This window comes from Podarcis filfolensis, assembly GCF_964270895.1.
Source record: "Podarcis filfolensis genome assembly, chromosome: 6".
In the NCBI taxonomy this organism is placed as follows: domain Eukaryota; kingdom Metazoa; phylum Chordata; class Lepidosauria; order Squamata; family Lacertidae; genus Podarcis; species Podarcis filfolensis.
The window spans coordinates 80,636,377-80,656,875 of record NC_139609.1 but is presented as its reverse complement, the minus strand read 5'-3'; the positions used below and the strand labels follow the sequence as shown (position 1 = coordinate 80,656,875).

General features: G+C 42.3%; 1 protein-coding gene across 3 annotated transcripts; it reads left to right on the top strand.

Moving 5' to 3' along the window:
- LOC310764780 (ubiquitin-conjugating enzyme E2 variant 1) lies at positions 1-20,153 on the top strand. Of its 3 annotated transcripts, XM_083619273.1 has the most exons (5): positions 97-148; positions 8,473-8,587; positions 14,590-14,738; positions 17,182-17,307; positions 18,104-20,153. In XM_083619273.1, exons 3-5 carry the CDS (start codon positions 14,694-14,696, stop codon positions 18,248-18,250), a joined length of 318 nt encoding a protein of 105 aa, XP_083475399.1. In that variant the 5' UTR covers positions 97-148; positions 8,473-8,587; positions 14,590-14,693; the 3' UTR covers positions 18,251-20,153. The 3 variants fall into 3 exon arrangements, with proteins under 3 accessions (XP_083475398.1, XP_083475399.1, XP_083475397.1); XM_083619272.1 differs by lacking the exon at positions 8,473-8,587 and having other exon boundaries at positions 1-148; XM_083619271.1 differs by lacking the exons at positions 97-148; positions 8,473-8,587 and adding an exon at positions 6,140-6,271.
- Positions 20,154-20,499: the final 346 nt, after the last annotated feature.

The following is a 20,499-nucleotide window of genomic DNA, read 5'->3' as shown; positions in this document are numbered from 1 at the left end:
CTTTTGGTTCGCCGGGCCCCGCGCCCTCCCGCCCCCGGAGCCACTTACCGCCGCCGCAGCTCACTTCCCGCGTTGAGGTGACGTGGGCGGCAGGGAGGCCGGGCTCGCAGCGACAAGCGGCGCAAGATGGCGGCCACCACGGGCTCGGGTGAGCGGGGGACCCGGCAGCCGAGGCCGGCCTGGCCTGCGGGAGGAGGGCACGGGGCCTCCTCCCCCGACAGCGAGGGGTCGGGGGGTCCTCGGGGGCGGGAGGAGGGAGGGACCCGCTTCATCCTCCCCCCTCAACCAGGCGGGAGCCACCCGGGGCGCGGCGGCTGGGTGTGTCTGGGGCCCGAGGGGCGGTGGCCGGGGAAGCCGGTGTGCTGTGGGGCCGGAGCGGGGCTGAGGCGCGGGGAGGCCAGGGGCCTGGGCCGGGGTGGCGCTGGAAGGCTGGCGGGGGCGGGAGGGGGCCGGTGGGCTCCGCAGGAAACGTGTCAGGGAGGCTGATGGACGGGACCGCATGCGGGCAGCCAAGTAGAGCCTCCATGTTCAGAAGCACCGCACCTCCGAAGACTGCGACGGCCCTCGCGCCCTCCCTCCTCATTTCTAACTGCCCTTGTCCGATTTCCTGGCAGGCTGCGACTAAGAAAGCAGGACCTGAGGGGTTGCTCTTTTTGCTCTTATTTATTACAATTATATGCTGCCTTTCTCTTCCAAGGAGCTCAAGGTGGCCTACGTGGTTCTCCTCCTCCTCTTTCATCCTCTCAACAACCCTGTGAGGTAGGTTTTTCTCAAACCTGGGCCCCCCGCCCTGGATGCTGTCAGACTGCAACTCCCATCACTCCTAGCTAGCAGAACCATTGCTCAGGGATGATGGGAGTTGGGTCCCCAGCTGTTGTTGGGCTACAAGTTTGAGAAACACTGGAAAAGACGGTGACTGGCCCAAGGTCACCCAGTGAGCTTCGTGGCAGAGTCAGGATTGGAACCCTGGTCTCCCAGGGTCAAGCACTCTTAAAAGCATCACGCCACACTGGCTCTTGCGGTTTTATTTGGGGTGGCCACTGAGGAATCCGGACCTGGAATGATAAGCAGCAGTTTTATTTTCTTGCTGGATTATATCCTGCCTGCCTTCTACGTTGGAACTTAAGGCAACATGCATGGGACTCCCAGGTGGGCTCCATTCCAGATGCTGATCAGCCCCAGCACTGATTAGGTTCAGCAAGGTGGCTGCATCCTGTGCCATCAGACTGTGCCCTGTGTTCAAGGTTGTTGGGGTTTTTTGGAGCACAGTGTATTTTTCAGTCACTACTGCTGCCTTAAAAAAAGAATTATGTATGTTGGTTTGCCAGCATGGAGGCCTCCAGGTATTTTGGACAATGACTCCCATCAGTCCCAGCTAAAATTGCCAGTGTTCACAGGTGATGGAACTTGTAGTCCTGGAGTGCACCACGTAGGCCACCCCTGCTGTACATTGATCTTCATTTATTGTAAAATGCATGGAAGTCCTTCTAGGAAGAAAAATTGATATAAATATGTTAATCTATTTGTTTAGTACAGGATGGGCTGTGACTTCTAGGATGCTACTTAGAGAAGAGGCAGGCTAGACTGGAAGACAGATAGATGGCTTGCAAGGAAGCTGCTCTCTAATTATTACTGTCTCATTCATCCTCCAGAATGCTTCTCTTGCTACTCAATAGCCCCAAGAGGTTGACTAGTGTAGCATAGTAACAGCTAGTAGCCCCAGTTAGCATGACAAATGGTTGAGACTTATGGGAGTTGTACTTCAAAATATCTGGAGGGCAGCAGAGTTTAGGAAGCTATGAACCAGGAAGTCTCTGATTCAAATCATGCCTCTGCTATAAGCTCACTAGTAAGGAATTGTTAGGTAAGCTGGAGGTTTTTCCATCCCTGAGCCCAGTCCCCACACCTATCATGGCAATACTGGATTACCTAACCAGGCCACCATAAGGCTGCTGCCACTGTAAAGTGAAGCGTTTTGGATACTAAAACGTTATATGCATAATAAGTATTTACTAGGTTAGTCTACAAATGATGATCAGAAAGCATCATAGCTGAACAGGGTTTTGAACCTCACTCTCCATGTTGAAGCTCAGCATTGTAACTTCTGCTGTCCATAAAACTGATCAGTTTTCAGGAGGTAGTAGAGTCAATGATAGTAACCTTTGGTGTTGGTAACAAGAGGATGAGGCATAAGTCAGAATGGTTGTATACTACTTCTTGTAGTATACAATTTTTCTAGATTTCTGAACTGTAAAGAATGGGCTTCTAGGAAAATCAGTGCAGTATATAGTGAGAAAGCTAGTTAGATCTGGGAAAAATGAGTTCAAGCTCCACCTTTGCTGTGGACAAACTGCATGGCTTTTAGCAAACCATGAAGTTCCGTGGCCACATCCTTATCCTGTAAAATAGGAGCAATTGTGATGCACCTGGCATGATTGCTGCAGTGTGGACAAAGTAATTAGAGGGGAGTTATTCTCTTAATACCAGAATTCATAAGAAGAGCCTTCTGGATCAGGCCAGTGTCCAGCACCACTGTTCTCACAGCGGCCAACAAGATGTCCGTGGAAAGACCAAAAGAAGGATCTGAGTGCAACTGTATTCTTCCAATTGTGATTCTCAGCAGCTGGCATTCAGAGGCACACTCAAAGTAGTTCAATGAAACTGATTGGTAAGAGATTCAGGATAGACAAAGTCAGGGCAGAAGTACAGGAATGCTCTTTCACGTGTGAATTGTATCCATCTCTTGAGTTAGAGTGATCTTGTATTTTTGTTGTTGTTTAGTCATTTAGTTGTGTCCGACTCTTCGTGACCCCATGGACTAGAGCACGCCAGACACTCCTGTCTTCCACTGCGTCCCACAGTTTGGTCAAACTCATGTTGGTGATCTTGTATTTTTAACCTCTATTTAAAAGCAATTTGGTTTGGTAGCTAATAAAATGCCAATTGGGTGATCACCTTTAAAGCCCCAAATGGATTTGGCCCTGTGTACACAAAGGAGCCTCTCCACCCTCAACGTTCAGCCCAGATACTGAGGATTAGCTCCAAGGGTCTTCTGGCAGTTTCCGCAATGCAAGACCAGGCAGAGGACCTTCTTGGTAGTGCTGCCCAGTCTATGGAACACCCTCCCATCAGATGTTAAAGAGTTAAACAATTATGTGACATTTCAGACACCTGAAGGCAGTCCTGTTTCAGGAAGCTTTTAATGTTTGGTGTTTTGTTTTGTCGCTTTATATTTTGTTGGAAGCAGCCCAGAGTGCCTTGGGTAACCCAGTCAGATGGGTGGAGTATGAACTATTATTATTATTATTATTAATTTTACCGATGAAGAAATTTTATTCTCAGGGTTTACCATTGATCTTCTCAAATTCTTTTCTGGCTGTTGCTTCAAATTTGGCTCTGATCAAGATGTTTTAAGGCAAAAATTGGCAAAAGAAATAGCATACTAGGCTTCTATGGTCAGGTGGTTATTTAATACTCAAAATCCTTCTTTCCAGAGCTTAGGATAGAATATATATCTAGGGGCTATAACTCTATATAGGGGCTTTGTTACTCTATCCTCACAGCAGCCTTGTGAGGTGGGTGAGCCTGAGTCAGTGTGACTGGCCAAAAATGGCCTAGTAGGCTTCACATCTCCCTAGTCTGATGCTGTAAGCAATATACCACTCTGTTATCACTCCTACTTCCGGGCAAAGTTCTGTTGAGCAAAAATATGTTTCCTGAACTTGTTGGACAAAAACGCCTGCTCTCAGTTTTAAAGTTGTTGTTGTTGTTTTATAACAACAACAACAACAACGATGGATGGAAAAAGTAAAAATACAAAATTGTAAAAACACAAAAATCGTGAACCAGAGAAATGATTAAAGTTCTCTTCACTCCTCATATATGATACTTTCTGCCTTGCCTGTGCAGAATAGAGCTATAACATTGGTTTTGTTTTCATGTTCTGCCTTGAAACTTTAGCATAGAGACCTATTTAAATACATTACCACACAGGAAATAATTCTTGAATGAGGAATTGAAAAGCTACCTCTGCTGCTTTTAGAACCAGTTTTCATTTTAGAAGTTTGAGGCGGAAGTATGGTTAACAGTATTTTGCAAAATGTCAGTTAATTACTTAAACTTGCTTGAGGCTCACATTTTTACAGAGATGTTTTTCATTCCTCCTATAAATGAGTTCTGTTTCAGCTACCAGATTTGAAGTGCTGGCACCCCAGTTCTCAGCACTTGCACTAGCTTGGTGTACTATCACTGCAGTGCCAGCCTAATGCCATGTTTTGTGCCATTGCACTACAACAGTGGGTGGTACATTCTCTGTTTGCTCTTGCAGGAAGTTCTAGCACTGGGCTGTTTGTATAAAATGTGATGCTGACATGGGGACCTCATGTCCTTTCATCCTGTCAAGCCTGCAGTCTCTTAATCCTTTGCAGCTGCTGACTTTGCAGTTTATTTTTTTTTTTTTTTTTTAAATAATATTTATTGAAGTTTCCAAAATACAGAAAGAGAAGAAAAGAAATTATGAAGATACATTCAGAACCTTATTTTCAAACATCCACTTTCTGGGACTCCCCCCTTCCCCCACCCCTACCGTATTCCCCTTTCATATTGTTGTTTCCACAAGTTCTGTTTCTGATTTAAAGCACAATTTATATACCCCATTGTTCAAATTTAAATTTATACAAACCTTATGCAACACCCTTGATAAAAAAAAGCAAAAGATCTCTCCCCATAGCCCACCCCCTTTTCTTTCCACAATGTCCCCCTTTTTTCCCATTAAAGTAAAAGCACACAGAATAAAAGTATAAAAAAATAAGAAATATATTAGAAAAAAGAAAACCAATTCAGAAAATAGTTGCAAGCCTTTGGATTCTAATTCTCCCTCCCCTTCCCCGGTTTAATTTCCCTTATCCTCCAATCTATGTTTCCAGCCTGGAAGTCTTAAGTCCATCAATCCCATTTTTCCCCCAACTCCTTGCAGAATTATTTCCCATTTTTAGGATTACTTTTTAAAAATTAATTCCTAAATCTTTAAAAATGTCAAATTATAAAATTCCCCCCATTGTTCTTTCAAGGTTATAGTCCAGCTTCCTCTTGTTCCGCTGCTAAAACTTTCTTATTCAGAAGTTTAGTAACTCTACATGGGTTGTTGTTATTCAGGAACAAAAACTTGCGTTCAGTCCCTTCCTTCTTCAGTAAAGTATTCTGTTGTCTCCTTTTAGTCTAAACACCCTGTAGACGAGATTCAGTTTCAGTTTTGCAGCTTTCCCAGGAGATAACCAGTTCTGTGAAATTCCGAAGTGTTGTATTTTTCCCGGCTTACGCCCATCTTTGTAATGTCCCGAAGCTCCTCTAGGGGGGTTGTTGTAGCTTTGTTTCCAAAAATCCGATTGTTCTCCGTATTTTCGCCATTTTGTATTCAAGTCTTAACAAATTATATCAAGTTGTAACAAATTTGACCAGCAAGGTCCTTGTAATAAAATCCTCTTTAAAATTCCGACTTTGACAGCTACTTTGACAGCTGTCAAAATCACCGGCTCTTTTCACCAGGCTCACTCCTCAATCGCCCCGGTTCCCAGGGAGGGGGGTGCATTTTCCTTCTCCTTCAATTCTTCCTCCAGCACAATTCTTGTACTTCCCCATCATGGAATTCTTGATTTTAGCAAAGATACCGTTCTTTTTGGGCCTTGGCTTCCCAATCCTTGTTTTAAAATGTCTACAATAGGGAGGGGGACTGACTTCCTTTTTAGATCCCCCCCCGCTCGTCTCAAATCCAAAAAATTTTTCTTCTTTTAAACCCGATTTCCAATTTACTCACGGGTTGTTGTTAAAAGTCCAAATTCTCAATGGAAGAAGTCAGCGCTCTCCGCCGGATGGCATGCGGCTTCGCTCGGCAGGGATGGCAGAGGACTCAAAGCACCACGCTTCTCCCCGGCACCCGATCCGTAGCCTTTAAAAAGGCTCCTTCACGAGTCGGGAGGGCGCTAGCGGTGCTAGCCGAGTCTCCAAGTCCACGGCCCCCGTGGCCGTGGTTTCTAAGGGTCTCCGCATCGCCGGTGCGGTAAAACCCAGCCCCTGCCGAGCCGGCTCCCTCCGGAGCTCGGAGGGAGTCCGCCATTCGGCGATGGCGCCAACCCGGAAGTCCGCTGACTTTGCAGTTTAGACTTGGTTGGAAGAAGAACAAGGCAAATGACTTTTATTTTCCTGGATGGCTTTGAGAGCATTCACTGAGAGATGCCACTCTCCTATTTCTCAAAGAAACAGACTTACAGTTTGGGTGAGTGGCTTCCACATAACATTAGGCAGGCACCTTCATTGTACAGTTTTAGGCGACTGCCAAAAGCTTTTATTTGTTTATTTCAGCAAGCCATTCTGGCCACATAATTCAGTCATGTATATTTGTTTTTAAATTCTGTCAATACTGTCTGTGTTTTACTGAGAATTAATTTAACTGTGTTATGTACACTGTGAGGTTCATTGAGTAAGTGGTTTATAAAAGGCCTTAAATAGCAGGATAGCTGAGTAGTAATTTAGAATGTACCAGGCCCATGCACATTCAGATAATGCCTGCCTGTCAGTCTCTACCGCAAGATTGACCTTGTACAGTTAAAAGTAATGAGATGTATCTTCCAATTTTGATCATGGAAGGACACACATGTGTATTGACAGTTATTGCTTAAATTTGAAAAATAAATAATGGGGTTTGGTCATATCTTAAAGGTAGAAGGTGTGGCCTACAGATCTTGAACTCCAACTCCCACCAGCCCTTGCCAGCATGTTTGAAAAAATTCTTCTGGTGTATGTTGAATTTAGCATTGTGTGAGATAGAGAGAGAGAGAGAGAGAGAGATGTGTGTGTGTGTGTGTGTGTGTGTGTGTGTGTGAGAGAGAGAGAGAGAGAGAGAGAGAGATTTTGAAACAATCTTTTTTGAAGTAAGCAACTAAAAAATAATAATAATAACAGCAACATATTGAGGGCACCATCTTGGCTACCCCTGGCCTGCAGTGTGGGTTTGGGCAGTTCTTAATACATTTTGGAGCAGAGTGTCACGCTACAGAACTTCTGACAGTAATTCAGGTTAGGGTGGGCCTGCTCTTTTGTCCTTTGTCATGCTTAATTTCTTCTTGTGCTTTCCCCTCATTACTTTTGTATTGCATGAAGATTCAGCACAGGAGTAACAACGTGTAAAGAAATGCAACCACCTCTGTGACTGTTTTTGCGGCTGGCAAACATGTGCTTATCTAGTAGCAGTGAGCAATATATGGCATATGGACAAATGAGGCTGTTAGGCAAATGGTCCACCACACCACTGGCTGCTCTGACTGGCAGAAACTCTCCAGGATTTCAAACAGAGTGGGGAGGGGAGCTTTTCTAGTCTTACTACTTGAAATCAACTGGAAATGCCTGTATCTTGGGCACCTGTGATGATGAGTTGGCAGCCCTCCTTTCTATCTATGAAGCTGTAGTGGTGTCTACTGATTGTCTACCAATCCTTGCCAACTGCCCAGTGCCAAAGTTTGGAGGAAGGCTAGGGATTGTTTGACAGCTGTGTAGCCAGGGTGCTCAAAGATCCTTGGCTGTGCAGGGCCAAAATAACAATACGCACCACCTGTAGGCTTTTCACGCTCCAAAGCAGGAAGGGTGGGCAGGGAGAGCATTGTCCAGTGGTGTATTCAGGCTCTGGTAGCCAACAGTCTACTCTTTCCACCTAGAGATACCAGGAGGGCTTGATGGGAGCAGAGGGTGCTGTAGTTGCTGAGTACAATATTTGGCTTTCCTAACAAGGTGAGCAAAAAAATATAGATCCCTGGTTAAAGGTGGGTTCCTAAGCTTGGAAAGGCTAAATGCCTAAAAGCTCTAGAGGATTGTGTGGAAAATCTTGGTCTACTTGTTTGAAAAATAATGAACACATATTATCCAGAAACCCATGCTGTGGTCCAGAAAGGGAGATATTTCTTACAGTTTAATAGAAAGGTTAGTAATTTATAGCCTATCTGAACAGTGGGTGAAAGGAAAGTCGATGCTATATTCTATGTTTATGTGAGTTTGAGCAAGGCCTGTAGAGGGGATGTTTCTTTGGGTGAAAAGTAAGTCCCATTTCAAATGCATACATCAGGGATTTCTTTTTGTTTTCAAACTGACAGGGAGCATCTTTTCTAGCAGGTAAATTAGAAGTTAGCATTATGTGTTCAAAGAAAATCTAAAATGCATTGTCCAAAATGTCAAATAGATTTATGTTTTAGGTTCATTCAGAATAGGCTGTGAAAAGTAGAAACAACAGGATTCATTGATACTAGCTTCCATTGATGTAGAATTCAGCATACGAAAGATCTTGAAAGGGTTGTTTAAAACTTAGGACAGTTCCAAACCAATTCTCTTCTTTGTGAGTAGGATGAAACCATAATAAGGGCAAAATGGCTGTGGGTCACCATTCTGCCAGATGTTTAACATTCCCTTCTCTCCCTGCTTCCGATTCAGATGGAGTTGGCTCTTGATCAGTAGCAAGGGGTAGCATTGGGTGCACCCCAGGATCTATCAACTATCAAAATTATGAAAACTTAAGATTTGTGACTATATGGAATTATAGATAAAAGTAGGTTAATTTAAAATAGATTAGCTGTAACGTATGTTCCAAAATGTTATTTTTACAAAGCTGTGTAATATCCATAGAAACCTGTTTTTTTTTTTTAAAAAAGAGTTCTGATCTCTTTAGAAATAATGAATTTTATTACGAAATCACAAGAATCAGCACTGTGATCTCGTGGATGCGTGGATGTTATTTTGTTTGTGGTAATGCTGCCTGGCTGTTTCTATTAACGGCATGGAATGGTATTCATAGATTACAGTGAGTAATATCTACCCATGAACTCTGAATAACCTCTGACATAAGATTGTAAGAACTGACTTTCTAGTTTAGACCAAAGGCCCAGCTGGGTAACGAATTGTGGCCGGTGAGCTGCCCTGGGAAGTTTTTGAGCAGTGCAGGGTGGAAATAGCTGCCCCTTATTGAGCCCTAGCAGAAGTGCAAGGCCTTTGAATATAAAGCTATTATGGCAAATATCTTCTGATAAGTGTACCTTACATGAATTTGTCTGATCTGTTTTATGGCTTCTGTTAAGACAAAATATCCTCTTAAATATTTTGTTGTTGTTGCATGTGCTGTTATTCCCCCAGTGGGGAAGGAAAGTTGCAGCTCAGTGACAGTTGCATTATGTTCTAAGAACAGGAGAATGAGACATGGATTGCAGAAGCTCTGTGCCTCTTACAATGCCTAGGTGTTTCCTTAGGTGCATAAAAGAGTATAGATGTTTTAAGTGACAAAGAGAGATTGGTAGCAAAAGCAGGTGATAATTCTTGGAAAATATTGTAACAATGAACGGTAGAAGATGCTGTGAATCAAAGGATCTGATAAATGCTAATTTCGACAAAGGGGTGGGAAATCATTTGAGTTTTAAACCCCAGTTTAAAGCATAATGAGATCCCAATAGGATGGAGCAGTTTACATTTCATTGCCACATTAAATTCTGCCTGGTTAATATGACAGATTCATATTTTAATTAAGCTTTGGACAGGAAGCAATAGAATGTGAAACACTTAAGTGCCTTTCTGGGTTAATATTGAATCTAATCCTGTATCTCAGACTGGCATGACACCACAGAGATGCAAGTTGCAAGCTTGAGAGCTTGTTTTCTCTTCCTGCTGAACTATTCCAGTAAAACAATTGTGTAAACCTGATAAATCTGCCATCAGTCAAAATAGGATGGGTAAACTAGCTCAGCCCCTAAGCCCCTAGGCCATTTAGGTGGCTACCTTCCGGTGCAGAGGCAGACAGTTTGCTCTGCCGTGTTCATGTCTGTGCCCTTCCCATTACATGTTTGGTCATGTTCATGGCAAAAAAAGTTGTGTGTTGCTTGTTGCCATGCTTTGGGTGAAGTGGCAGCGTTCTTGTGCTTGTGATCTCCGAAATATAGTTGGGAGGAATCTCCAAGAATCTCCCACAGAGCCCTAGAGTGCCTTGGAAAACAGCAAGAGGGTTTGCTGCTTTCTGAGACTCAGCACAACAGGGAAGAATGCTGACCTCTGCCCCATCTTGAAGGTGGGGAAAGAAACGGGAACCCGGCCCAGCCAGATTGCAGGGGCTCAAAGAAATTTGGAATGCCTCCAAAAGATAGCATGACATCTTGGGAGGCGGGCATGGTTGATGTCACAAACAAATATTTGCTGGTTACCTTGCCAGGTGCCTTCTCAAATAAACTAGTTGCAGTGCCGAGCTGCAGGGGGGAGAGAGGACATCTTAAAATTTTGAGGTTTTTAGTGATGTTTCCATAGAAATGTGTTTTGACAATTTGACAATTGTTTTTAATATTCGGTTGGAAGCTGCCCAGAGTGGCTGGGGAAACCCAGCCAGATGGACGGGGTATAAATAATAAATTATTATTATATATTGTTATTATTGTACAGCAGTGATCTGGAATGCCCCCTCTAGATCATCAATTCAGATTTGGCAGACAGATCATATGGTGATATTGTAGAATTTAAATAATAGAAATCAGAATTTTTACTAAGGGTGGCTTTTTAAACAGTGAAATTATTATTGCCTGATTTGAGTTAATGTATATCTTGAAGCTGCTATCAACCTCTCTGTTTGTTTGTTTTTTGGTTTTTTTACTACTGTCGGTGTCATTGTTCCCCTTAGGATGCAAAGTAACAACTGAGTAAATGATCCGTTCTGCTGCTTGGCACAAAAGTGATAATAAGAGAGAGCAGGATATTCAGGAAACCTGTCACTGTGTCAATTATCTTATCAAGCATTCATTTTACGCCTTGACTTTTGAAAGTTCTAGCATGGCTGTAGCAGAAAAGCTTTGCCAAAGTAAAAATCTATTGCAGGTGATAGTTATTCCTAAATGGTGCACCTTAACTTCTTTCCAAAGGTAGAAGTCTGTGCAGCTAACTAAATCCATAAAATAATACAAATGCAAGATTAAAACAATCATAACATACTATTGTGTTAAATCGTCATAAGCATATGAAGGGGGTAACATAATATGTGCTTAATAATAGGTGATGAACACCCATAATAGCGACAGGTCTGTGCTGTTGTCTAAAATGTCTCTTGAATAGCCACTCATATTAATGATTGGTTAATACTGGTTTTAAATGTTCTTATGTTGTTCACTGTCCTGATACTCTACAACAAATGGTATACAAATACTTAAATAAATGCATAATTTTTCTAGTGTTTTCTTCTACTACCTAAAAGTCAACTCTGGCAGGTCTTCCCTATAGACTAAGAGCTTATACACATTTGATCATTATTTAGCAGTTAATCCACACACGCACACACACCCCAATTCAGTTGAGACCAAAGTTGTCCACCTCTACAGATAATTTGCATTTGTATTTGAGGAGCAACTTGGGTCTTTCCTGTTCATATCAGTAGGCATTCCCTTTTGAGTTTGTCCTTGTTTCCTAATTTGTTGATTACCGGTATATTATGCCAATTAAATACAGTGGTAACATCGGGTTAAGAACTTAATTTGTTCTGGAGGTCTGTTCTTAACCTGGAACTGCTCTTAACCTGAAGCACCACTTTAGCTAATGGGGCCTCCTGCTGCCGTTGCTCCGCCGCTGCACGATTTGTGTTCCCATCCTGAAGCAAAGTTCTTAACCCGAGGTACTATTTCTGGGTTAGTGGAGTATGTAACCTGAAGCGTATGTAACCCGAGGTATCACTGTACAGACATAGTACGCATCCAGATAGCTGTGTGCAAGAGGGGCACATTTCTTGGAAGAAGGTGTCTTCTCAACTGTGATATATTCTCATGCAAGCATTATTAGTCATTGAACCTATTTTAAATTGTACCTAGAAGTGAATAAGTGGGCACTTGCTCTCAGGAAGTACCTTTTTTTTTTTTTTTTACTAACTAGAGTATTCAAAAAGTCCTTCTGTATAAAGCATGTTGCACAGTAAAAGACACTAGAGTTACAAGATGTAGAGAAGATGTTTTCTCTTACAAAAAGAGAGCAGTTGGTATATCAGATGTAATTAAAGATATAAGGAAAATAACATGTACAGTGGTACCTCGGGTTATATACGCTTCAGGTTACATACACTTCAGGTTACAGACTTGTCTAACCCAGAAATATTACCTCGGATTAAGAACTTTGCTTCAGGATGAGAACAGAAATCGTGCAGCAGTGGCGCAGCGGCAGCAGCAGGCCCCATTAGCTAAAGTGGTGCTTCAGGTTAAGAACAGTTCCAGGTTAAGAACAGACCTCCAGAACAAATTAAGTTCTTAACCCAAGGTACCACTGTATAGGAAACAGTTTCAGTCAAACGCTTTGACTTTGCCCGATACTATGAAACTGGAGAGTTCATATTTGTCATGGTTTCACTGAAGAAAAAAATGTAGTATGTTCACTTAGATGGTTTATAGTATCTGCTAAACAGATCTGAATTGTTTTCTGCTTAGTTCATGTTGCTTATAAACAGTTTATATTGCATTTCCCCCCTGCATCAGACTTATTAAATAATATAAGCTAAATATTTGTTTCTTAGCTTTCTCATCCTTCATGGAATGTAACTGAAATGTGTTCCAGTGAGTTTTTCCATCACTGTTGGATAGCTATTGTTCTCTTGAGAAAAACCTTTTGGCTGCTAATTTGGAATATACTAGTATACTTAATTCATTGTATTTTGAGTTGTTGGGCGATTGGGTTTGCCTCTGTAAGGTTCTGTTGTACTTCTATTATATTTTTCCTTGGAGCAGACCCTTAGTGGAAAAGCAACTCATGCATTGAACTGGGAAACCCAGCCAGATGGGCGGGGTACAAATAAATTATTATTATTATTATTATTATTATTATTATTATTATTACCGTATTTTTTGCTCTATTAGACACACCAGACCATAAGACGCGCCTAGTTTTTGGAGGAGGAAAACAAGAAAAAAAATATCCTGAATCCCAAAAGCCAGAACAGCAAGAGGGATCTGGCTTCTGGGATAGCAAGAGGGATCGCTGCGCAGCTGGGCAGCGGGAGGAAGGCTCCCCCAAGAGCCATGCTCCCTTTAAAGAGCGCACGGAGCCTCTTGGGGGCTTTTCCCTGAGGAGCGAGAAGGGCAGCCCTTCTCCTTCCTCGGGGAAAAGCCCCCAAGAGCCGCGCACACGCTCCACACGGCTCTTTAAAGGGAGCGTTGAGCAGAGCCTCCTGTCTGCATTTGCTCGATAAGACGCACACACATTTCCCCTTACTTTTTAGGAAGGGGGAGTGTGTCTTATAGAGCGAAAAATACGGTATATTAACTAGTAGTAATCTGCTGGAGTAGCATGCATCCCCCCAAGCCTTGCATTAAAAATAAATGTTTGCTAGACACATGCTAAGACACTGGTCCAGTCAGTAAAGCAGCTGGTACTGTTGATTATGTGAAGCAAGACGGTGAACCAAATGGGTAATTGGCCTGATGGAGAGAGGCTGCTTGTTCCTTTGACAGGATGGGTGAAAACTGGGATTTCTGCATAGTTCTTTTCTTTCCTTCTTATGTTTAGTTTCCCACAATTTTAGTCAGTCAATGGGTACCGTTCTTTGAACTTGGGTCCTGTTTCACAGGGGTGCTGCAGCACAGCTTAGATCACTAAGAACTACTTCTTCATTTCTATAAAGTTGAGAGGGCTGCATCGCTACATTACCCGTAGAACAGAATTTTTGTTGCAGTTTTAACTTGGTGGGTTTTTAAACCCATTCCTCCATCACTGTTGTCCCCCCAGCCTTCCTTCTGGTTGTCTCTGCCACCTGTTGTTGAACTCATAAAAACCAGCACACAAGACTTTCACTGATCATAATTGACACAGTAAGGATGCAGGTAAACCATGCAGTGTGGTTGGCTGGCTGCCACTTTCTGCGGAAACTTGCCAACTCCACAGTGCGTATTTGCATTCAGGGAAAGGCAAAGCAAAGCAGACATTCTGATGGGCATTCTCTCTCACACACCCCTCCAATTCTACTCTCTTCCCAAAGAAATGAGAAAGGGCCACAGATAATTGTTACCTGTGATTTTTCTCGGGGACCTGATGTTGGCTAGCAGATTTGCTTGCATTGTGCTGGCCCAGTATAGTATATAACTCTTGGGCATGCCATAATAGCCTCTTAAGTCTGGTAGCATAATGTGGTTGTTCTGCCACTTCATTGAGGATTTTCTCCAGGCTCCTCTTCGGTATTGGTCTAAGATTTTGTAATTTATCCGTAAAGCCCAAATGGGATACCTTCTGCAGAAACTAACCTTAGATGCATGTTGTTGTTTTCTTAAGATGTTGTATATTGTTGAAATTGGTGTGCATTGTTGCTCACATTAGTATTATCTTACTTGTAACTTTACTAACTGCACCATTTCTCACTTTTGGGGCTGCAGTTCTATACCCATATCCTTGGGAGAAGCCCCATTGAATTCAGCAGGACTTACTTCTGAGTAAAAATTCATAGGTTTGCATTGTTAATTAATACAGTGTTCAGCATACTGGTGAAAAGCATCAGCTACCTTATTTTATTACTGTAAGTTCTCATCTCAAAACTGCATCCTGATTTTTTTTTTTTAGGTGTAAAAGTTCCTCGTAATTTTCGACTGTTGGAAGAACTTGAAGAAGGTCAGAAAGGAGTTGGAGATGGGACAGTTAGCTGGGGTCTTGAAGATGATGAAGATATGACACTTACAAGATGGACAGGCATGATTATTGGGCCTCCAAGAGTAAGCATAAATTTAAACACAATATCCTATAAATCCCTGCTTTTTCTATGTCTGTTTCTGCCAGTGTGTGACAGGGTTCACTGGTTTTTTCTGCTTGAGGCTTTTGTCATATAGGTAGCAGACAGTATGGACCACGTCATGCTAAATACTTGGAGTAAGTTTTTTTTTGTCCAAAATTGGGAATAAATCAATTAACCTAGGTTCAGTATTTCTGTCTTTATCCGTGCTAAATGTTGGAAGAATATATGAACCATTTTTAGATTGCAGCAGCAGCAAAACACAATTTTGCTTTTTAAAAACATTATGGGATGTTGCTGTGGTTTTCTGTGCCTGGTAGACAATTTGTATTCATCCCCTGGAGTCCTGCATACCCCTTGAGAGACAGTTTGCAGACCGGTAAAATATCAGACTTTTCTTACACCATTTCTAGAAAATAGCATGTTTATCTAAATGGGAAAATGTCTTACAGTGTCCCCCCTCCCCAATGTTCAATAGCAGCCAGCAATGGGAAGTTTCCTGTGTAGGTGGTGTTAACCATGTTCTGTGATGCCTCTCTTTCTTTCCTTTAAAAAAGCACTTTATTCTGACATACCCTCACTCATGGGAACATTAACTTGCTGTCATGTAGATGCATGCATACAGACACATCTCTGAGCTGTACTTAGGTGTACTTAGTCATACCATGTACACAAGCACACACAACCACCCACAGGACACAAGTTTTAAAATGCAGTACATGCAGTGGGGACACTTGCTGTTTTCACCTCCATTCTCAGGCAGGTAAAATAATGCACCCTGAAGTCTCCTCTTCTGCCTGCTTTCTTCTCTTCTTCCTTTCCTTACTTTGGTTGGATAGTTGCAAGTCTTTCCCCCTCTCAGTTATTTCTTTTCTTTTTTGACATTCTCTCCTTTTCTTTTAGCTACAGACAGCGTAGCTAGGAGAACGAGAAAGTGTGAAGATAGTATGAATTGTTCTGATAAAATACTTTGGGCCAAATTCAGCTAACAAGTCCCACTAGCAGATGCTCACATAAGGACTTCGGCTAGTAGGCTTTCTCCGCTCTCCTCCTTCATGTGCCTCCCATGCCCCCAGTTGGTGGCAGGGGTGGGGGTGGGGTTTGTCGGGAGAGTCCCCAGAACACACAGATAAGGGGGATTGCTCCATCTGGCAAGCTGAAATACAGTCCATAGCACTGTGTTGAATTCCTCTCCTTATTTATTCATACCAAAGCAGTTCCAAACTAATAAATATTGTGCCTTAACAAGTTGGTAAGTTATAGCTTGCTATTACAGAATCCATGTGTAAACCCTTTTCAGCTCCTAGAAGGAAGGTCAGGGTATGAATCTAACAAATTTAGGTCGTATCCAATGCTGCGTGCATGATGTTCCACTCAGCGCAATGCAAGTTCCCTTCGCCACATGTCCTCAAATCTTTCCAGAGGGTCCTTCAACCTTCTGAAGGAGATTTGGTGGATGGGGGGGGGGAGTGTTTGCTGCTGCAGACGAAAGCAAAGGAAAATTCTATTCCACAAGCAGAAGTCTGCTGCTCTAGTCCATGAGCAGCATTGGATAGGACCCTGAATTTGCAAGTCACTGGGTCACATTGAACAGTGTGCATCTAATGCCAGCTGTTCTTTACTTGTCAATCTTTTTTTCAAAAAAAAAAAAGTTTGGTTCCCGGGAAAGCTAAGTCAGAATGCGGCCCCAAGTCCATTATTATTTTACTGGATCCAACGATTCCACTGAGCAAGCTGTGCCACCTATCTAAAGCCTTTCATTCCCTATCCCATAATTGGTTCAGAATTATGGGAAGGCTGCCCATAGCAGGCTGGGGAGGTGATAAGGGACTGGTGACCCCTCTCAGGCATCCATATATGGAAGCAAAGGTCCTTCTCATGCTGGAGGATCCTTGCAAGCAAGCCATGATTTAGTGCAGGGTTTCCCAAAGTTGGGTCTCCAGCTGGTTTTGGACTACAGTTCCCATCATCCCTGACAACAGGTCCTGCTAGCTAAGGATGATGGGAGTTGTAATCCAACAACAGCTGGAGACCAAAGTTTGAGAAATCCTAATTTAGTAGAGTGCAAGCTTACAGCTCCACCTATTTGCAGACCCTGACAACCAGTCATCACAAAATGGGCAAAGTTTGTTCAGAAGAGTGTGGCATTTGAGTGATAGATACATTGCTTTGTCAAAAAGAAGAGTGTGATCAGTTACATCTTGGAGATGCAAAGACACATTTGACGCTTCCATTAGACATGAATGTCCATCCATATTGAAAAGTCGTTTCCTATTGTATCATGAAATCAGTTCATGCAAACAATGAGGGCATAGCAGAGTGGGAATGTTATCTATGCTAATGTGAAACTTATCTCTCTGTATATCACCTGAATGTGGTCTTCCTTCGGTGATGGATCATCTGACACAATTTTTTTCCTCCCTCAGACAATTTATGAAAACAGAATATACAGCCTTAAAATAGAATGTGGGCCTAAATATCCAGAAGCACCTCCATTTGTAAGATTTGTAACAAAAATTAATATGAATGGAGTAAATAGTTCTAACGGAGTGGTAAGTGTTACATCCTTTGTGTCCCAGTATTTCATGTACTGTTTTGTTTGCCAGTTTTCAGATGGGAACAGTTTAATTCATCTATCTAAGCATATAGCTGTTTCTTTGTTAAATCTCCCTTCAAAGTTAGTGTCTGCATTACAGCTGTATGCTTTTGGAAGAATTTCAGTTCTTCCATCATCCAGCTTTTAACTGGTTCAATTTAAACAAGTTTGCGTAATAACCAAAACTGAAGTGTAGATAGATGCCTTTTCCAGATACTGAAGGGAGTACGATAACTTATCAGTTAATAAACAAAACTTGCTGATTGACGGAAAAGAGGTCTTTAGTTTTTTTCTCTGTAAATTTCCTATGGCAGTAACCAGAACCGAAATAACCTAAAAAAAAGCAAATGTGCCTTTCACCTTCCAGCCCTACTAATTTAAATTGGCTTTTACTGATTGATTTGCTAAATGTTTGGCTGATTAATTTACAGCCTTAGGCCAGAATTCGAAGTACTTTAGATGTGTTTAACTTTGTGTGAATGTGATCAGTTTTTTTGTATTTTAAAAAAAACTTTCTGCAAACTCCCCACCACCAGTGGGGGTTTTGAAAATCCAGTTTGGTAAAAGTGATGAACTGTGTACATTGGGGGTATTCTTCTTTTAAGAAGTACAACTCAAAAGTCACCTTGAGCGTGTGATAGTACTTGTGTGAGTCTTTAGATCCTGGCAATGGTCATTTTCAGTGTTACAGGTGCAGTGGGAATGCGAAGCAATTTAGAACTCATGGCTGTGGTTCTTTTATTTGTTTTTAGGTGGATCCAAGAGCCATATCAGTCCTAGCAAAATGGCAGAATTCTTATAGTATCAAAGTTGTTCTGCAAGAGCTCCGGCGTCTAATGATGTCTAAAGAAAATATGAAACTCCCTCAACCACCTGAAGGACAATGTTACAGTAATTAATGAAAAAAAAAAAAACAACAACAGAAAAATCATGCCCCTTCATCAATTTAAGCTCTCTCCATTTTCCACAGTAGTAAATTTTCTAGATGCATCTTGTAGACCTCCAAAGTACTGGAAAGGAAGTTCCCTTGCAAAGGAAAGTCTATCTTGAGATACTGTAAATGATACTAATTTTTTTTTCCCATTTGAAAATAAGTTGTGCTATAACAAATAATGCTGTCATGTGTAACCACTGTCCATAGTTGAACTTCTGGTATCAAGAAAAAGTCTATTTAAATTTATTACTGTCAAGACCAGTGTGGCACATTGAACTCGACTGTGAAAAAAGCATAAAAAGCAAACGTCACACAATCACATTGCTGTGTGTTTGGCCTGGGTTTATCTCTCTCCACCCCCTTTCTCTTTCCCTTTCCGTCTGACTTGTCTGTCCGCAATAGGGTTGACGCTCAGGGCTATTTATTAGGGTAGACACGAAGGGCACAATCCGCGGGGAAGTTCTCCTAGACCTTTGAGAAGAAGCGAGGCTGCGCAAGAGTGTCGTCCCAGGCCGTTGCTCAGATCTCATTCATTCCAGTAAGGCTTGCTGAGGACCATGTCTCAAAAGGACTGTGCCCAAAGGTTTTAATCCCCAGTCCTAGGCTGGGGTTATCTGGACTACTAATGGGATGTGTTGGTATCCTCAGTCATCCCTCCCTTTGTGCAGGCTCTAGTAAAATGCTGAGTGTGTCTCGGGGTTCTTCTTTATTTTCTGTTTTTTTAAAAAGAATACTATAGTATTTTTTTTTTTATTTTGCAAGGGGCTGTGAGAGGAGGCTCTTCTTTCTCCCCATAACCTTTGGCTAAGGCATAGATTGTACTTCTGCACCATCACCTTCCCCCATAATGTGGGCCTTGGGGCAATAGATCCGGGGCGGAGGGGTGTCTTTCAGTCTTTTTCCCTTTTCTCATAGTTGGGGTGCTGCTTTCTATTTGCCCCTTCTGTGACGCTGTCTTTTACACCTGGCCAAAAAAAGAGGTAAGTGGCTGGCAAACTGCCTGATTTTATTATTATAATTATAATTATTATTATTTTTGCCTCGTGCTTTCGACTTCTTCTGGGCTATCGGTTTTAGTCTTCGCCAGCTGGGAAAACAAGAGTGTCTGGTTTTGTTTTGTTTTTTGCCCGCAAGTATCCCCTTCCCTTCCTGCCCTGTGGCGCTGCTTCCACACCGCCAAGCTGGCCATGGCTGATGCTATTAGATAGGCTTTTGGTATGGTGAAAAGAGCAGTAATTTACCAGGATTGCTGAAGCCTGCTCAGAATGGCCAGATATCGTGGAATGATCTTTTATGTAGGAAATTCGAAACGAAACACTCCAGCTCCCTGAGCTGAAGGTCACTACCTCCGCTTGAGCGACACATCTTGGGGGCAGGTCTGCTCTGTGCAGGGCAGATTTGGTCCTGGCACACTGCAGAGAGGAGGACTCCTTCCTAAATAAAAAATACGGGATGGCAATGCCATGCAGAGTGGGTTAGGGAGACGGTGACCGACAAGGCTTCCTGGCAAATCACTTCCTTTTCGGACTTCTTGTTTTGGACCACTGACTGCTGAAACATGGATGCAAGCTTAAATGCAAACAATCTAGTGTGTCCTCTCTTTTTGAGTTTTACAGAATAAAAATGCCGTGTTTGTGTAAAAAGAAAAAAGAAAGAAAACGACAAAAAGTCACGTTTAAAAGCAGAAGCTTATCAAGTCAACGAATAATTGATGTTTCCATTAACTCTTTTTGAGGAAAATATTAGTTGTAAGGATTTAACATCCTCTGTAATTAAAAATTTAACATAACAGTATTCCATAAGCAGCCTTTTTATTGTATCAGACCATTGCCTGATTTTAATATAATAAAAAGTGTGCATTAATATTACTGTGCTGTAATTGTATTTATGTTTAGAATGGAGATCCCTGCTGAGGGTTTGGCGCAGGGGACGCTCACCATGCATGGCCCATCGAAGTAATAAGAGCTGAGGAATTGCTTAAGCAGCTTCCGTGGATTGCGTTGGGGCTAGCAGCAAGGCGTCTCCCCTCTCATCCATGTCTGCTGCTGTTTAATCTTGCTTGGATTTCGGAAAATGTTTTTAATAGGAAGATCCATTATTTAGGCACAACCTGAAGGCATACAGTGGTACCTCAGGTTAAGTACTTAATTCGTTCCGGAGGTCCGTACTTAACCTGAAACTGTTCTTAACCTGAAGCACCACTTTAGCTAATGG